The following is a 19,325-nucleotide window of genomic DNA, read 5'->3' on the forward strand; positions in this document are numbered from 1 at the left end:
CAAAAGGAACATGTGAAAAAAATTTTAATTAAAAAAAATAAAAATAAATTTAAAAAAGGGAACATGTGAAGTCTTCATCAAATTATTTATAGAATTTTGATGATCAACTTCCTAAGAGTAATTAATTACAATATGTCCTGAGAACCTACCACATGAGAGGCAGTGTGCAGTTCAGGAAACAAAGATGAATATTTGGAATAATAGGCCAATTGTTTATTTGTTTTAATCTAATAACAAATACATATAATAATATAGCTATGACAAAGAAGTCTATTAAAGACTATGAGTAAAGGATCATGAGAATTCTGATGGAACAGAGAATATATATAGCTAGAGGACTCAGTAATGATTTATAAAGTTAGGAAATAAACCTTGAAGGAGAAAAAATTTTCAACTTAGGAGATACAACATAGGATGAGGACATTTAAATCAAGAGACTGAAAGTATTCAAGGCTGTTTTAGTTTACAGAAAAGCTAGAAAAAAAAAAGTAGGCTTACAGTGCAACGCAGAAGGTTGAGGAATGAACAGATAGAATGAGAATAGAGCCAAAAGACAGATTACTAATGAAGAGACACTGAGATAAAGAGGAGATTCTGAGAATCAGAAAGAAAAAAACAAGAGGAGACATCAAGCAAAGACTAAGAGACACTGAAGAGAGACTGAAAAAAGACACTAAAAAGAGACAGAGGTAGAGAGGGGGGACTGAAAGATAGAGAGGAAAGACAGAAAAAAGGCACCAGAGGAAAGATGAAGAGATTCCAAGTTATACCATGAATATGGACTAAGAAAAAAAGGACAAAGAGGAGGTCAGAGACATAGTGGAAAGAGAGAGAGAATAATGAGGAAGAAACTGAAACAATATTTTGTTGATGTAAAGGTAGAAAGGCTTTATAAATGCTTGTAAGCAAAGAAAAAAGCTAACTTAAAAGGAAGAAAGAGGACAACAGCAGGAGAGAAGACAAATGAAGAATCATCCCAGATGAGATTCAGGCCAGGATCAAGAGAGAGCATGAGTCAAGCAAGACTCACAAGGCTGTTTAAGATGAAAAAGGAAGATGATGAGGAAATACAACGAATAGCATTAATCAAGTCAAACAGTAAGGAAAGAGAGGTTATATGATGGCCACTACTAAAAAGGCAGAAAACTACAAGCACTGGAGAGGATGTGGAAAAACAGAAACACAAATTCACTGCTGGTTATTGTAAAATGGCGCAATCTCTGTAGAGAAGAGTTTGGCAATTCCTTAGGAAGCTAAATACAGAACTGCTGTATGGTCCAGCAATCCCACTACTAGAATTACATTCACAAGAACTGAAAGCCAAGCATGCAAATAGACATTTGCACACTGATGTTCAAAGCAGCATTATTCACAATTACTAAAAAATCGAAACAATCTGAGTGCCCATCAACAAATATATGGATAAACAAAATGTGGTGTATACATACAATGGAGTACTATACATTGCTGTAAGAAGAAATGAACTTGGCATGCATATGATAATATGGATGAACCTTGAGGATACTATGTTGAGTGAGGTAAGTCAGACACAAAAGGACAAATATTGTATGGTCTTGTTAACATGAACTAAATACAACGAGGAAACTCATGACGTTAAACTATAGAGTATGAGTTACCAGGAGATAGAATGTGGGTTGAAAAGGGGGAGTGATGCTAAATGTATGTAGAATAATTAATAAGGGGGATTGTAGATGTGGGGAAATGGTTAGAGTTGATGGAAACACATTATCAGGAGTATAACCAACACTGCTGATGAATAAATGTGACTGTGGCTAAAAGGGGTAGTCAAGAGAAGTTAATTGACAACTGAAAGAAAGCTAAAGGATAATCTAGGAACTGTGTAACAGGGATTTCAGGGGCTGATGATGATTGTGGTTAGCTTGCTGTCTTCTTAGGAGGTATTGGGAACTTCTGCTCCCGGCCTTGTTGGGTGTCTCATTATGCTTCTTCTTCCTGTGTTTCTTGTTGTGTCAGCTTGCCATGCCTGCCTGCTGTGCCAGCCACTGTCCTCTCCAGGAAGCACCAGGACCCACCAGCAACCTCCCATGTGGTAGACAGAAGCCCAGTCACCTGAGCCACATCTGCTTCCCAACTGTGGTTAACAGTACAAATACAAGAATGTTTCTCTATTATAAGGTGTTAAGAAATACGGACATACGGAAGCAGAGTTGGCTCAAGCAATTACACACCTCCTTCCCACATTAGAGGTCCTGGGTTCAGTTCCCAATGCCTTCTAAAAAAGAAGACCAGCACACAGCAAACGCAAACAATGGGGGAGAGGGGGAGGATAAATAAATAAACAAATCTAAAAAAAAAAAAGAATATGGACATACTTTGGAAAATATAACTAATTAACATGTATACAATAGTTAACAGCAATATTCCAATATTTTTACAACAATGGCAAAAAGGTACTATATTAACACTAAGCGTCAATAATGGAGGAAATAAAGGAGCATGGGATTCTTCTTTTTGGAGTACTTAAATTCTGAAATGGACTGAGCTGGTGACAGCACTACTCTTGATGAAACAGTGCACCACTGAGTGTACACTGTGAATGGATTGTACAAGACAGGGGACTATATAACACAGCAAAGCTCATGGTGAATGATGGACTCCGTCTAACAGTACAAATTGAGAATGTTCTCTCATAAATGCTAACAAATACACAATACTAATACAAGGTGTTAATAATAGGATGGTTTGTGGGGGAAAAATAATAGGATGGTTAATAATAGGATGGTTTGTGGACTATAAATAGCAGTAATACTATGACAATGTTCTTTCATCATTTGTAACAAGTGTGTCACAATAATGTAAAGTGTTAGTGGTGGGATGATGTATGGGAATCCTGTAAGGTATGCATGATTTGTTTTCTTAACTCATACCTTCTCAAATAAAAAAAATAAAATGAAACAAATTACAAAACAGTGCAAGAAAAAATTACTATATAAGCAAGAAATTGTTACCAAGTGAAACTTAGCAATAAATAATATTTGCATGATAAAAAAGAAGATAGAGGTTATATGCTGTGATTCAAATTTGGGTTTGATTAATGAGTAAATATCACCTGTCAGTTTCAGCCTCATTCTGCTGACCATTTTATTAACAACTTAAAATATGCTTATCACACTTGCAGTAGCCTTAGATTTCAAATGTTTGCTTGACCATCTCCGATACAATGACTTGGGCATCTTAAACACTAGGGTATAGAAGGATAAATTCCTGATGTTTTCATCCATCCACTGAGCTATTCAAATTAAAATAATGGATTCAACAAAACTTCCTCCTGCCTCACCCCTATCCCAATCACCCTCCACATAGCAGCAAGTTTTCTTTCAACATTTAAGCCAGCTCCCTTCCATGGTTTCCCTAAGCATTTAAGATATATTCCAAATTTCTAACCCAGACACCAATAAGGCTCTGCATGTTCTGGCCCGATCTACCCAACTTCATCTCTAGCCACTTTCCATTTTATTATTATTTACTGGATTTCTTTCAGTTCTTGAATTCAGCAAGCTCCTAAGTCATTCTGTAGACTGTATGTGCTGGTCCTGCTAACAGGATTACTCTTCCTCAATTCCATTTTTTTTTTTTTTTTTTAAGGTACTGGGGATTAAACCCAGGACCTCATACCTGGGAAGCAGGTGTTCAACCACTGAGCTACATCTGCTCCCCTCTCAATTCCTTTTGAGAACTCCCCTTAAATTTCATTAATTCAATGAGACTTTCCTTAATACCATCACACCCAAAATGATAAATACTAGGTACCTTCCCATTTGCATCTGATAAGCTTTGTTATGTTTCTGGCACAGTACGTAATTATAATTTGGAATTATTTAAATGTGTATTTACTAGTGTATTTATTTGTTAAATATCTACCTCCCCAAATAGATTGAGGCACCAAGAGCACAGAGGCTACTAAATCTCCAAAGGCCTACTGTGTATTTTGTAGATACTCAGTTTTTTTGCACAATTGCTTAAGAACATTTCTGCAATACTTTTTTTCTCATCAGGTTGTATAAAGTTTTCAGAGAACTGATAAGCAATCTAAACAAAACACAATCTCCAGAAAATCAGGAAATGTGTTACTAATTAGAGGATATCAGAAAACCTGGCAAAGTAACTCAAAAATTAATCAAGTACCTATATATGTAGGAGAGGCTAAGGATGCAGTTATAAGTAAGACAAAGACTATGGCCAATATATTAAAAATCTTCTAAAACACAAAGTCTCAAATACAAATACAATTCCAAAGAAATAAGTGTTTATTTCTACTAATAGGAAAAGCTTTCCCAAAAGTATTTTGTTTTCAGTTGTTAACCGAAATGTCAATTAAAGTTTTCAATTTAGGGGAGGAGACTGGGAAAAACACAAATCCAAGCTTCCATTTTCAGATTACATGTCCAGGGGACTGAGTCTTCATGCCTGTAAGTGTATTGGTAGCAGCAATAAAGACAAACCCAATCACAGATGAAAGCAATAAGTTCCCTTGGTCAGTCAAGTGAATGTCCATGTACTATAGCTAAGCTGGTCACAGACTACTTCAAAATCTGTCTTGAAATTTTTTAGAACAGATGCTCTTGCTCCCACTGTAAAGTAAGAAAGGAAACGAATAAAGGCTAAAGACGAAACTTGCTTTATACCATTAGGCAAAGAATTTCACCTTTCAAGGTTTCATTTTCTACAACTATAAGATGAAAGGCGTGGACCAGATCCTATATAATGATTCCTGTAAGCTCTAGTCATCTCATGATAAGATCAGATAAGGAAATAAATGTTGAAATAAAATGTTTTTTTTAGGTGCTAGACTGGTGATGAATAATCAAACTGTTAGATTTCTTTAAAGTCTCTTAAAAGCAGGGATCTGAATTTTAAAACAACATGGTAAATATGTTCTGTATTCCCAAACAAAAGTACCCTAATTGAAATTTTACTCACGGTTTACAATAAATTTCAACCAAACCAATAATGATGCTCACCGATACTGATATGTCCTCTGTTTTTCTCTTAGCACTGGAGTCAAACAAGACATTCCTTCCTCGTCTTTCACAGTCTTGATAAACAATCAGTCGAATTTGGCTTGGATCAAACTCTGGCAAAGGCCAACTTAAAAAAAAAGGAAAATCCATTAGGGTTCCTATAATATAATAAATTTTACACACATATTCCTAGAAATAAAACCTATATGATAAAACCTAAACTTCTATTATTGGTGAAAAATCTATAGCAGATCTGTATATAAAGTATCACCAATTGGAAAGAGGATGTGACTTAATCGACTGGGCTCCCGTCTACTATATGGGAGGATCAGTGTTCAATTCCCAGGGCCTCCTGGTGAAGGCAAGCTGGCCCACATGGCAAGCTGGTTTGCACAGAGCGCTGACTCTAGCAGAGAGCTGGCACAGCAAGATGATGCAACAAAAAGAGACATGGAGGAGAGATAATAAGAGACACAGCAGACCAAGGAGCTGAGGTGGCACAAGGGATTGAGCACCTCTCTCCCACTCCGAAAGTGCCCAGGATCAGTTCCTGGTGCCACCTAAAGAGAAGACAAGGAGACACAGAAGAATGCACAGTGAATGGACACAGAGAGCAGACAAGGAAAATAAATAAATCTCAAAAAAAAAAAGGTATCACCAATTAGTATCAAGGCTGAAAAGTTATACAGGTGTTACATTTTAGGTTGAAAAATAAAAATAAAAGTTGTGGTAAGCATCATAGTATATATAAAATACAGTCATCTATCTGAATCTAAAAATAGCTAACATTTAACTAGTAACATTTAACACAATGAAGATGCACAGTGGTTTCATAACATGGACCTACATGACATCATAAGAATAACCCATATTTTTAAATAGTTTTGTTACCGTTTCACATAGCAGCAGTTAAACACTTACAAAGTAGTAACAAGTAAAGAAAGTATTAGACAACCAAGAGATGGTGGGAACTCTTATATACCTGTTTGTAGAGTATAAAGTTCAGTTTCTGGACTCATATTCGACAGTCGCAATACAGTAAAATTGAAGTTAACTCTGAAAAAATTTACCAGTATAACAAGAATAGTCATAACAGTACTGCTAAAATAGCTAACTGGAAACAATTCAAATGTTCATCAACAGGAGAATGGGTAAATATCTGGTGGTATAGTCTATGAAATACTACACAACAAAGACAATAAATGAACTGCAGCTATAGGCAACAACACTGATGGACACAAGCAAAAGACTGACACTGACACATACACATGCTCACAAATAGCTACCATATTTTTCCATTTATATAAAGGTAAAAATTGGCAATGTTTTGTCCTAGGATACACACTTAGTTTTTAAAACTATAAAGGAAACAAAGGAAGTGAAGGCCTCAAAATATGGAGAGGGGTTACCTTTAGGGGTAAGGAGATATCGTGGTGGACCTGGGTACTGACAATGATCTAGTTTTTAACTTGGGCAGTATTTACATGGCTATTCACTTTACAAGACCAAAAAAAAAAGACAAACCATATTTGTTTTATGTACTTTTCAATATGCATTATATGTCACAATTAAAGAATTAATGGAGGAGATGAGATGGGAGGAGAGAGAAACAGAAAACACTGAAACTCTATGGTGGGAATACTAGTTTCTGGTGAACTGAACATATCACAACTGACAGGACAGTTGCTAAGAAACGGGAGAACCGTCATTCCATGAGCTATTTGTCATCAACCACATCAGGCTGAATGGTCAATTCCTCACAATCCATCCAGGCACAGCTCTTGACTGGGCTCCTTTATTTCCTTAAGAGAACCTTAACCCTAACCCTACTATCAATGCAAGTGAAACTACCCATAACTGGCAACATAATGTATCTTCATTCCAAATTCCTGACAGAATTTTCTTCTGTCTAATCCTTACAAAAATCTAGGTGTTAGAAATTAATGAAAGACTTATCCTAGATATTCAAGCTAAACTAGGGATATTTCCCTTCAACCACAGTGATTTGCATCCCACTGAACTGCTTTTACTAAACTGTGCTTTGATGTTATGCCAAGGAAACTATAAAAGAACAGAAACAAAATGAAAATCAGGAAAGTGGTCTCATGGAAACCAAGAAAGAAAAGCATTTTAGAGAGGAAGAAGAAATGGTCTTAGATACCAGGGTAGTCACTAAAAAGCATCAACTAGCTTTAGAAACAAAGAAGTAACTGGTGACTGTGTCAAAAACAGTTCTAAGTAGTAAAGAGTACAAAAGTCAGTCTGCAGTGGAATAAGAGGGGGTGAAAACCAGTGAGTTGAATACCAAGAAAAGAGAGAAACAGAATCATGAGTCAGAGTGAAAGATTTTTTGTTATTAAGGAAGGACATATCTGAACACGTTTACATATTCATTACAAAGAATTTGAGGTGGAGGGGAAGGCAATAAATGATAAAAGGTAGTCTTCCAAGGAACTACAGGAGGATAGGCTACAGAGCACAGGCAAAAGGATTAGGCTAAAAGAAAAGGAAGAATAACTCTTGCACTAGGATGGAAGGAAAGAAGGCAAAGATGGACATTGGTGCAGAAAGATTTGTAGATGTGAAGGTACAATGTTAAGGGAATTCATGACTAAGAGTTCTGTTTTCTTTGTAAAGTACCTGAGGGAAATAAGGAAAAGGTGAGAAGATGTGGGATAGCAGGGAATTAAAAAAGAGAATGGAGACTGTAGGTAATGAAATTATGTTGACTGGGAAACATAAGATTTCTAGAAAATGCTGTAAGTCTACTTAAGATTGAAGACTATCAACCTGTACTGGAAACAATCTACACATTACATGATTTTCTTCGGCAAGCACTCTGAACTTGAATTTGGATCAGTCTAAGCCAGGGTAGGAATTTTGACAGATAGATGGGACAGAAGGACAAGGAAGAAGAAAACTGATGAAAATACAGCTGAAATTATATACAGCAGAATCCAAACTTGTCAGGGAAGGCAGAGCTGGCAGGTAGGTAGCAGATTAAAAGAAAATGAAAGAGGTATAGTCAAAGTGCTGAAATGACAAGAGGTACACTGAGGGACGGCATCACTGGGAAGGGAGACAAAGAATAGGAGGCTATTATCATAGGGTAGAATACTGGAGTTTAATACATTAAAGGAAGAACAGTTCATTCATTCATTCAACAGAGGTATAAGCCTACTATACATCAAGCATTGGTCAGGGCAAGGCAAGAAAGAATCTGCACTGGAAGCAAGAGACAGGAGCAACTAAGTAAAGAACTAAATGAACATGGTAATTTCAGATAAGTGGCAGATAAAGTAAAACAAAACAGGGAATCAGACTGATAGAAGGTGGTAGTGAGGAGATGGTATGTGAGTGGGGGATGTATATTCAATTTTTGTAAAAGTGATAAATATGGAAAAATTTCTGGAGAAGATGATAAATTGGGCTTTGCTGGATATTAAGTATTCCAACAGATCTTTAATGAGCCGTGACCCACGTCCCCTCACCCTTCTCAGCACACTGGTCCAAATCCCTATGATCTCTAAAACATACAAAAATAAAACCCAAATTCCTATGCTTGGATAGAATGTTCTTCATAATCTGGCCTGATCTGCCTTTCCAAATTCACTACATGCTACTCATGATACCACCACAACAATCTCAAAGGTATTAGGGCACGCCAGACTATTTCATATTTCCATTCCTTTGTACAAGCTACTTCTTCTAGATGAACCATCCTCAACCTCTCGAGCAAACTCCTCTTCCGTTCTCGTAAAGGACTAGCTAAAATGCCACCTCTGCTGGGAAGTCTGTACTAATTCCTCAGCAGAATTAGTTGCTGACTTATGGGATTACATGTACCTAAACTCATAGCTCAGTAGCATTTTCTACATCGGACTTTATCTGTTTACATGTCTTTTTCTTCCACTACACAGAAAGCTCTCTGAGGGCAAAGGTTATTCATCTTTGAATCTCACCCAAAGCACAGCGAATGAATAAAACTATATATACCCAAGTAAAGGTAATATTAGAGGCATTAAATATTTCATGAAAAAGGGATTGAAATATTCCACTATCAAATGAATATCTGCAAAAACAAATGGACTAGGTTTATTAAAAAACTTAAAAGGATTGTGGGAAGATGGGAGAGTAGTAAGCTTCAAGCATCAGTCCCTCTACCATACCAGCTATTGAACTGGAAGGAACTATCTGACTCAACTTCTTTGGAACTCTGGAGTCTAAGGGAACACAGTGAAGCATCCAGGGAGAAGCAGGAGGAAGAGACTGGTAAATTGCAATAAAGAAGACTGGTGGGTTCCATTCTCCCTGCAGCAGCTACCATCCCCCTACCCCCAGCCTCACAGCAGGCAGCAGAGGGGACTGGTGTCAGGGTGGGACATAAAAAGAACTATTCCTCTAAAGCTGGGGAATACCTGAGAGTATGCTGTCTGATTCTAGACCTCTGCCTCTGATTATCTATTTCAAATCTCTGCATACCCTCACTGAGGGTAGCCACTGTTCCATCTCCCCTGGGGTAAAGGCAGCAGAGGACTCTAAAAGACATTAACCTTCCTCAAAACTTTGGAAAAGAGTTAAAGAACCGCATTAACAGGCAACAGCGGAATTAAGAAAACTCAGTTTCAAATGCCATAGAAGAAGCTCCTGGGGCTCCTGCTAGCTCCTTTCCCATCCCCTCCACCAACACAGGGTGGAACCAGCTTGAATACCCATCATGGGTCCCAGGCCCTGTTCCAGAGGGAGGAGAGTGGCCCCTGGGTGCATACTGGGGTACACATATGTCAATGCCAATCTATCAGGTAGAAGTCTAAGAGACTGAGCTTGTGAACCTGTCTAAGGCTCATCCTCCCAGAGTTTGTCCTCAGGTCTAAGATGCCACTTGCAAATAGCTGGAAAGCTAAAAAGCGTCCGGGGTGGGGGCGGGGGGCTGGGGAGGAGGTCTGTTCTAAAGGGAGTATAGGGATTTCACTCAAACTCCTGTGGACAATAAACAAGGAAATCCTGGGACCTCTAGCAAGCACAGGCCCAGGAAGAATAAAGCAGAGACCATGGATCCAGCTCCATGAATGCTCAGATAAGACAGAGATCTTCTTGATATGAGGTATGAGTTCTGAAGGAGACAATCAGCCAAAGCAGAGACAATTTGCAGAGTAACAGGTGGTTTTTGCCTTGGTGTATTTCTTTTTATCAGCCTTGGTATTCAAGAAAATTTGCAACAGAAGTTTACAAAACAAAGAAACATGAAATGATGGTTCATCCAAAGGAACAAGATAAAAATCCAAAAAACCATCAATGAAGAGGACCAGACTTTGGAATTATCGGGCAGAGATAGCATACTGATTCTCAATATGCTCAAGGATATAAAGGAAAACAGGGAGAAAGAACTAAAGGATAGGAGGAAAACAATGAATGACTTAATATAGGAATCACCAGAGAAGTACTAGAGTTGAAGAACACAATGGCTGAAATAAAAAATTCCCTAGGTGGTTATAACAGCAGGCTGGAGGTGGGAGAATAAAGAATTAGTGAAATCGAAGACAAGACAATGAAAATGATTCAGGCTAAGAAGTAGAAAGATAAAAGAATTTAAAAAAAAAATTTAATAAACAGTGCCAAAGGGACCTGTGGGACACCATCAAGCATACCAGTATATGCATTATAGGAGCTACACAAAGAAAGAAAGGGGCAGAAGGAATATTCAGAGATATAATGGCAGAAAACTTCCCAAATGAAAGGACGACCTGAACATGCACATTCAAGAAGCCCAACAAACCTCATCAGAATAAACTGAAAGAGAACTACTTCCAGACACAGTGTAATCAAATGTCCAATGGCAAAGACAGGGAGATGGTTCTAAAGATACAAGAGAAAAGCAGAGTTTTGCACAAGTGAATCCGAACAAGACTGTTGTTTTCTCATCAGAAACAATGGAGGGGAGAAGGCAGTGATATGAAATATTTAAAGTGCCGAAAGAAAACAATTACCAGCTGGGAAAACGGACTTTGGCCCAGTGGTTAGGGCGTCCGTCTACCATATGGGAGGTCCGCGGTTCAAACCCCGGGCCTCCTTGACCCGTGTGGAGCTGGCCATGAGCAGTGCTGATGCGCGCAAGGAGTGCCATGCCACGCAAGGGTGTCCCCCGCGTGAGAGCCCCACACGCAAGGAGTGCGCCCGTGAGGAAAGCCGCCCAGCGTGAAAAGAAAGAGCAGCCTGCCCAGGAATGGCGCCGCCCACACTGCCCGTGCCGCTGACGACAACAGAAGTGGACAAAGAAACAAAACGCAGCAAATAGACACCAAGAACAGACAACCAGGGGAGGGGGGGGGGAATTAAATAAATAAATAAATCTTTAAAAAAAAAAAAAAAAAGAAAACAATTACCAGCTGAATTTTATATCCAACAAGACTTTCTTTCAAAAGTGAGGGGGAGATTAAGACATTTCCAAATAAAAAAATGCTAAGGGAATGTGTCAGCACTAGACCAGACAGTGGGTCAAAGTAAGATAATGTATAAAGAACTGTGGTAAAAATTATCACATGGTAAATGTAAATGACAGTACTACGGTGCGGTACTTTTTTATGTGACTCCACTCCTGCTTCATACAGATACTAAAATACAAATTTATAAAAGTATGATAAATCAATGGTTATGGACACAAAATGTACAAAGAAATATTTCTAAACAAGTACAAAAAAGGTACAGTGACAGAGGAATATAAGTCTAGTGTATGTATGCATATGTTATTGAAGATAAGTTAGTATCAAATCAAATAAGACTGTAATAGAGTTAGGATGTTACATTTTAACTCCACTGTAATAACAAAGAAAATACATGAAAACTTTATTCAGAAATAAATTAGAATGATCGAAAATGATACAAAAAGCCAAATAAATACGGAAGTAGGTATTAATGAAGAACAGAAGGTCAAAAAGGTATAAAACTTACAAATGTAAATTAGCAAAATGGCAAAATAAAGTCCAGTGACTTTAATTGTAAATGGATTAAACTCCACAGTGAAAAGGTAGAAATTGGCAAAAGAGACAAAAACCAAAACCCAACTATAAGCCATTTACAAAAAACTCACCTTAAATTCAAAGACATCGTGGGTTGAAAGGGAAAGGATGGAAAATATATATTACGCAAGTAGTAACCAAAAGAGAGCTGGGGTAGCTATACTAATAGATAAATAGACTTTAAGTAAAAGAACAATTACGATGGATAAAGAGGGTAACTATATATTCGTAAAGGGGACAATTCAACAAAAAGAAGTAACAACTATAAATACACATATACAGAACAGCAGAGGCCAAAAATACATGAAGCAAATGCTGACATATTTGAAGGGAAGAATTGATGGTTCTACATTAATAGATTTTAACATACCGCTTTCAATAATGTATAGAACATCTAATCAGATCAGTAAGAAAATATAAGACTTGAACTAGAATAGACATAGAGAGACATTTCAATCAACAACAGAATACACATTCTTCTCAAGTACACATGGATCTTTCTCTAGGATAGACCAAATGTTAAGCCATAAAACAAGCCTCAATAAATTCAAGAATACTGAAATCACAAAATGTATCACACAATGTGTATCAACCACAATGGAATGAACCTAGAAATCAATAACAGAGGGAGAGAATTTACAAGTGGGCAGGGGTGGAGCTGTTGGGCCTGCCAAAAACAGGCCAAATGGTCCAAAGTAACTACCTTTTATTTTCTGATTTGATTTTCTTTTCGGCAGTAACTTCCTGACAGCACCACAGCGCTGGGGTGCAAGTTGTGAGAGCTAAAGGCACAAGCTGGCATCAGAGTGGGATTGCAGGCAGGAGCTCGGGTGCCAGACCCAGCCAGGGAGCACCCCAGCTGGGGCAGGAAGCTGGAAGGATGGAGTCCTGGGCCATGCCTTGCACTGATGCAGTGTGCTCATAGCGCAGTCCCTAAGTTGGCAGGTTGTGGTTTCAGTTCTGTCGTGGAGACACACAAAGGTCAGGGATTTAATGGGGAGATGGTACTGGCATGCATGGTTGTACTAGGAGAGTTTCCTTCTCATCTTCCTCTGCTGCAGGTTTCATCTCCGTGGGCCTGCAGCTGCAGCATTTCATTGAGGTGGAGATGCAGAAACAGCACTTTCAACAGCTGGTACATGGGATGACGAACTTTGCTGGGAGAAGTACATGGACCAAAGTTGGACAATTGGACTGAGGCCTGTTTTGTGAACTGCACTGAGCACTTCATTGATACAATTCATCTTGCATCAAATGGAAGAGACCCAGAAATCCAAGTCAGTCTTCTCAGAAAACTATTCTGACTGATCCTGGTATTACAGTAGTTCAAGAAATGAAGAGCTATTAATGAGATGGTTGAAGGAAAGGCTACGGGGGGATTGACTCCTACCTTTGATCACTCTTGGGACTTTCTGTCATCTTAACAGAATAGAACCTATTTTTGTATCGGGCTTTAGGGTTATGTATGTACTTGGTTGTGTTTTTTTAGTGCTAATATTGTGAAAATAACTAGCAGATGAATGGAAAACTCTAACAGATGCTTATTACTGTATGTGGGACTATGCTTTTCTCAAAGTCCCATGAGTTCCTTCCTATAACTTGACAGCGTTACCCCTGGTCCCACAGAGTTAAATAGGTACTGTACACCTCAGCGCTCTAGATTATCTCCCTCCCTTATACTATAAGGGTCTGTGGAGGTAGTATAGGCAGCCCGAAAATCTAGACTTAGTTATAAAGGGATTTACCCAGGGAACATAATGTTCATTACTAGACTGCTACAAGGAAGAAGTTAACTTAGTCTATACTTCAGGGCGCCAAATTCAAAGATGTACCTAAATTAGTTTTAAAGATTAATGCCAGTCAAAAGCTAACTGTATGTCAGGTAGAGGTGCATGCCTAACGTTAACCAGTATACTTAGGTTGGTGCAAAAGGAATTTTGGTTTCGGATCGTGAATTTTAAATCTTTATAACTAGGCTCAAACACATATTTATTAATCAAAATAGGAACCATTACAATCAATACATTTTTGCCAATGAGAAATCAGTTTGCTAATTCCTGTAGCATAAAAATCCACGCTTCAGGATTCAATGAACTTTAAAGCATTTTCTGCATCCTGCTGAGTGTGGAAGTGTTTCCTTAGAAGAAGTTGTCAAGATGCAGAAATGGTAGTCAGTTGGCAGGAGGTCAGGTGAATATGGTGAATAAGGCAAAACATCATAGCCCAATTCATTCAACTTTTAAAGCATTGGTTGTGCAATGGGATATCAGGTGTTGTCATGGAGAAGAACTGGGCCCTTTCTGTTGACCATTCCCGGCTGCAGGAATTGCAGTTTTCAGCACATCTCATCGATTTGCTAAGCATACTTCTCAGATGTAATGGTTTTACCAGAATTCAGAAAGCTGTAGTAGATCAGACCAGCAGTAGACCATCAGTGACCATGACCCTTTTTTGGTGCAAGTTTGGCTTTGGGGAGTGCTTTGGGGCTTCTTCTTAGTCCAGTCACTGAACTGGACTGGACTGGTCATTGCTGGTTGTCATATAAAATCCACTTTTCGTTGCATACCACAATCTGATTGAGAAATGGTTTGTTGTTGAGTAGAATATGAAAAGATGATGCTGCAAAATGACGATTATTTTTATTTTCAATCAGCTCACGAGGAACCCACTTATCGAACATTTTTACCTTTCCAATTTCCTTCAAATGCCAAACAACTGTAGAATGGTCTATGTTGAGTTCTTCAGCAACTTCTCTTATAGTTTAAGAGGATCAACTTTAATGGCTGCTCTCAATTGGTTGTTGTCAACTTTCAATGGTCGGTCACTATACTCTTCCATCTTCAAGGCTCTTGTCTCCTTGAACCACCACTGTACTGTATGTTTGTTAGCAGTTCTTGAGCCAAATGCGTTGTTGATGTTGTGAGTTGTCTCCGCTGCTTTACAACGCATTTTGAACTCAAACAAGAAAATCATTCGAATTTTCTTTTTTTCTAACATCATTTCCATAGTCTAAAATAAATAATTAGCAAAAAAAAAACACATAAAGAAATGCACATTAAAATGATGTATAACATAACCACATTTAAGAATTTATGCCAATATCACACAGCAAATTTCAACCATACAAAACTGCAATTACTTTTGCACGAACCTAAAAGATTCCATTTATAGCACTCTTTATGGAATGCAGCAAAGGCAGTGCTTAGAAACAAATTTATAGTTCTTAAAGCTTACATTAAAAAAAGAGAAAGACCCTTCTTTGGAGCTGGTGTTTCTGCATGATGGAACTGGACTCAGATGGGATCTCTTTTCACAAGACTTTCATGCTACTTTACTGGAATTGTAGTTGGTGTTGGGGTTTAAGATATATCTAGGGGATTTGAATCTCTGGACTGACAATATGATAGCCACATCCTGAACCTCAACAGACTTCAACTCCTACACTCTGATTTATTGGACTTACCCACTCAGCTAACATGGAGTTGAAGAATGTCAACCACCACACCATGGAGCCTAGCGTGCCTACAACTGAAAGCAGGAGGATTGCATCCAGTATCCATGTGGAATCTAAGCTCCCTCTTGACATAGATGTGCAATGGACACAACCAATCCAAGGTCCACAGAGAAAATGTGGCACTGGTGTGGGAAGGGTGGCCATGGTGGCTGCTGGGTGCGGGGAATGGGAGAAAGAGATGAGAAGGGGAGGCGTTTTCGGGACTTGGAGTTGTCCTGGGTGGTGCTGCATGGACAATTATGGGACATTGTAGATCCCCCCCAGGGCCCACTGGATGGAACGTGGGAGAGTGTGGGCTATGATGTGGACCATTGACTATGGGGTGCAGCGATGCCCAGAGATGTACTTACCAGGTGCAATGGATGTGTCATGATGATGGAAGAGAGTGTTGCTGTGGGGGAAGTGGGGGGTGGGGGCGGTGGGGTTGAATGGGACTTCATATTTTTTGAATGTAATATTTTTTAAAAAATGAATAAAAAAAAAAAAGAGGAAGATTTCAAATCAAAGACCCTAACCTGAAAACTGGAAGAACTAGAAAAAGAAGAGGAAACTCCAAAGAGAGCATAAGAAAGTAAATAACAAAGACTAGAATGGAGATAAAGGAAAAAAAAAAAAAGAGAAAATCAACAAAACCAGAAGTGCTTTTTTGAAGAGATCAATAAAATTGACAAACCTTTAGCCAGACTGACAAAAAAGAGAAGATACAAAATACTAAAATCAGAAGTGAAAGAGGAAATTATGATAACTGTGTATCAATAAATTAGATAACTAAGATGAAATGGACAAATTCTTAGAAAACACAAACTACATGCACTAACTCAAAAAGTTAAAGATGATCTCAACAAACCAACTGAATTAGTAGTCAAGAGACCACACAACAAAGAAAAGCCTAAGAACAGATGGTTGCACAGGGGAATTTTACCAACCATTCCAAGAAAACTTTACTGCAGTTAAGCTCAAATTCTTCTAAAAAATTGAAGAGGAGTGATCGCTCCTGTAATTCATACTAGGAAACCATCGTCACCCTCATACTAAAGCCAGATAAGAGATCATGAGAAAAGAAAATTACACACCAGTAACTCTTATGAATATAGTTGCAAAAAGCCTCAACAAAATGATAGAAAATAGAATCAAACAATACATTAAATGAATTACACACCATGATCAAGTGAGATTTACCACTGATATGCAAGGATGATTCAATATAAGAAAATAAATTAATATGATATACCACATTAATAGAATGAAGGGGAAAACCGAGGATCATTTCAATTGATGTAGAAAGGGCATTGGACAAAATTCAGCATGCTTTCTAAAAAAAAAAAAAGATGACTTAGAAAACTAGCACTAGAAGTTAAATTTCTAAACATGATAAAGGGCATATATAAAAACCCCACAGCTAACATCCTACTTAATGGTAAAGACTGAACGCTTCCTCACTAAGATCAACAACAAGACAAGGATGTCCACTGCAACCAACATTATTCAACATTGTACTGGAAATTCTAGCCAGAGCAATTAGGTAAGAAAAAGAATTAAAAGGCATTAAATTGTAAAGGAAGATGTAAAACATTCCCTATTTGCAGATGACATGATCCTATATAGAGGAAACTGAAATATCCACAACAAAACTCCTAGAGCTAATAAATGAATTCAGAAAAGTAGAAAAGTAGCAGTGTAACAAAGTCCACATCCCAAAATCAGTAGTGATTCTATACACAATGAACAATTGGAAGAAGAAATCAAGAATAAAAAAATTCCATTTATAATAGCAACTAATGGAATCAAATACCTAGGAATAAATTTAACTAAGGACATAAAGAATTTCTATACAGAAAACTATAAAAATCACTTTTAAAAAATCAAAGAAGACATAAACGGAAAAACATTCTATACTCATGGATTGGGAGGTTAATTATTGTTAAGATGTCCATCTTATCCAAAGCAACTTACAGAGTCAACATAATTCTAATCAAAACCCCAACAACTTTTTTTGCAGAAATGGAAAAGACAATGAGCAAATTTACACAGACGGGTAAGGGAACTGGAATAGCCAAAGCCATCTTAAAAGGAGAATGAAGTTGAAGGACTCACACTTCCCAATCTTAAAACGTACTGTAAAGCCACAAGAAATAAAACAGCATGATTCTGGCACAATGACAGACATATCGAACAGTGGAATTGAATTGAGAGTTCAGCAATACTGTATACAAAGTGTCATCAAAATTGGTTATAGGTGTGGTCTACCATGGACCACAATTCCCCTCAATCTGAGCACCTGTGAAAACCTAGAGAACAAGATATGTGCTATATACTAATGGTGGACAGTCACAGGATAAACATTCCCATTCTCATAAGAAAAAATTGGAAGAAAAACAGGGTCATAGCTCCCAAACAATTGTGAAACCCTGCAGGGTATATGCCATTAAATTTCAAGATTTGAAGAGTCATTTATGGAACAATGTTTTGTTCCCTGGGCCTGATGGAGTGGCAGCCCTACCCTCTCCAAGTGCTTGTGCAAGAGCCATGCTCTCCCCAAACATAGGGGTGAACGCTCCAACATCTTTAAGTATTAGTGTGACAGCTAGGCTCTCAGCTCCACCTTCATAAAGCACTGGGGTGGCGACCGAACTCTAGGCTCACCCTTGTCAAGCCTTCAGGGTGGTAGCCTGACTCTAGGCTTCACCCTTGTCAAATATTGGGGTGGCAGCCAGGTTCTCTACAATCTGCCAGGCATCTGAGAAAACTCTTCCTGAACAAAAGGGTGGAAGGCCCGCCTTCTCCAAGTGCCAGGGCATACTCACCCTTTCCATATACATGGGTGGGTCACTTTCTTGGCCTAAGAAGATACCTTTAGAACTCAGCTTCCAGAGTTCTACCTTTGAAGTGATTTTTCCTTCAAGCTGTCCCTTTTCTGTCCCTTTTAGTCCAGGCTGAGAGTAGTTCCATGCATATAGATCTCAAAAGAAACTTGTCAGTTTACCTTACCCTTCTTTCACATTTTACTATTAACTGCAAGGAAAAACCAGGCTGCATTTTCCATATTTAGTTTGGAAATCTACTCAGTTAAATTTCCAAGCCTGTCACTTTCAAATTCTGCCTTCCAACCTACATCAGGACTCAATTTTGCCCAGTTCTCTGCCACTTTAAAACAAGAATCACTTTTCTTACAGTTTCCAATGACACATTCATCATCTGTAAAGGTACTGGAAGTATCTTTAGCATCCATATTTTCTACCAACAGTAGAAAATTCTCCAAAGCAATTCAGGTTTTTTCTATCAAACATCTCACAATTCTTCTTGCCTCTACTCATTACCCAATTTGGAAAACCTTTTTATTTTCCTTTTTTTTTTTTTTTTTTTTGGATAGATTAATAAACTTTTTTTGTCTTTCTTTTAAATGTTACATTCAAAAAATATGAGGTCCCCATATACCCCCCACCCCTCTCACCCCAATCCTCCCATAACAACAACCTCCTCATCATCATGGGACATTCACTGCACTTGGTGAATACATCTCTGAGCACTGCTGCACCACATGGTCAATGGTCCACATTATAGTTTACACTCTCCCCTAGTCCACCCAATGGGCCATGGCAGGACATACAATGTCCAGCAACTGTCCCTGCAGTACCACCCAGGACAACTCCAAGTCCTGAAAATGCCCCCACATCACATCTCTTCTTCCCACTCCCTACCCTCAGCAGCTACCATGGCCACTTTCTCCATATCAATGACACATTTACTCCCATTACTAATCACAATAGTTCCAGAATAGAATATCAGTAAGTC

The 19,325-nt window shown here is 38.3% G+C and overlaps 1 protein-coding gene across 4 annotated transcripts in view; it reads right to left on the reverse strand.

Moving 5' to 3' along the window:
* Window positions 1-19,325, reverse strand: part of FNIP1 (folliculin interacting protein 1) — a 170,280-nt gene that overhangs the window by 61,043 nt on the left and 89,912 nt on the right. For all 4 annotated transcript variants that reach the window (XM_004462178.3, XM_004462179.3, XM_058278115.2 and 1 more), the window contains exon 2: window positions 5,004-5,130. In XM_004462178.3, coding sequence (XP_004462235.1) covers window positions 5,004-5,130 — 127 coding nt within the window. The remainder of the gene's footprint in view (window positions 1-5,003; window positions 5,131-19,325) is intronic.

This window comes from Dasypus novemcinctus, chromosome 2 (genome assembly GCF_030445035.2).
Source record: "Dasypus novemcinctus isolate mDasNov1 chromosome 2, mDasNov1.1.hap2, whole genome shotgun sequence".
Lineage (NCBI taxonomy): Eukaryota > Metazoa > Chordata > Mammalia > Cingulata > Dasypodidae > Dasypus > Dasypus novemcinctus.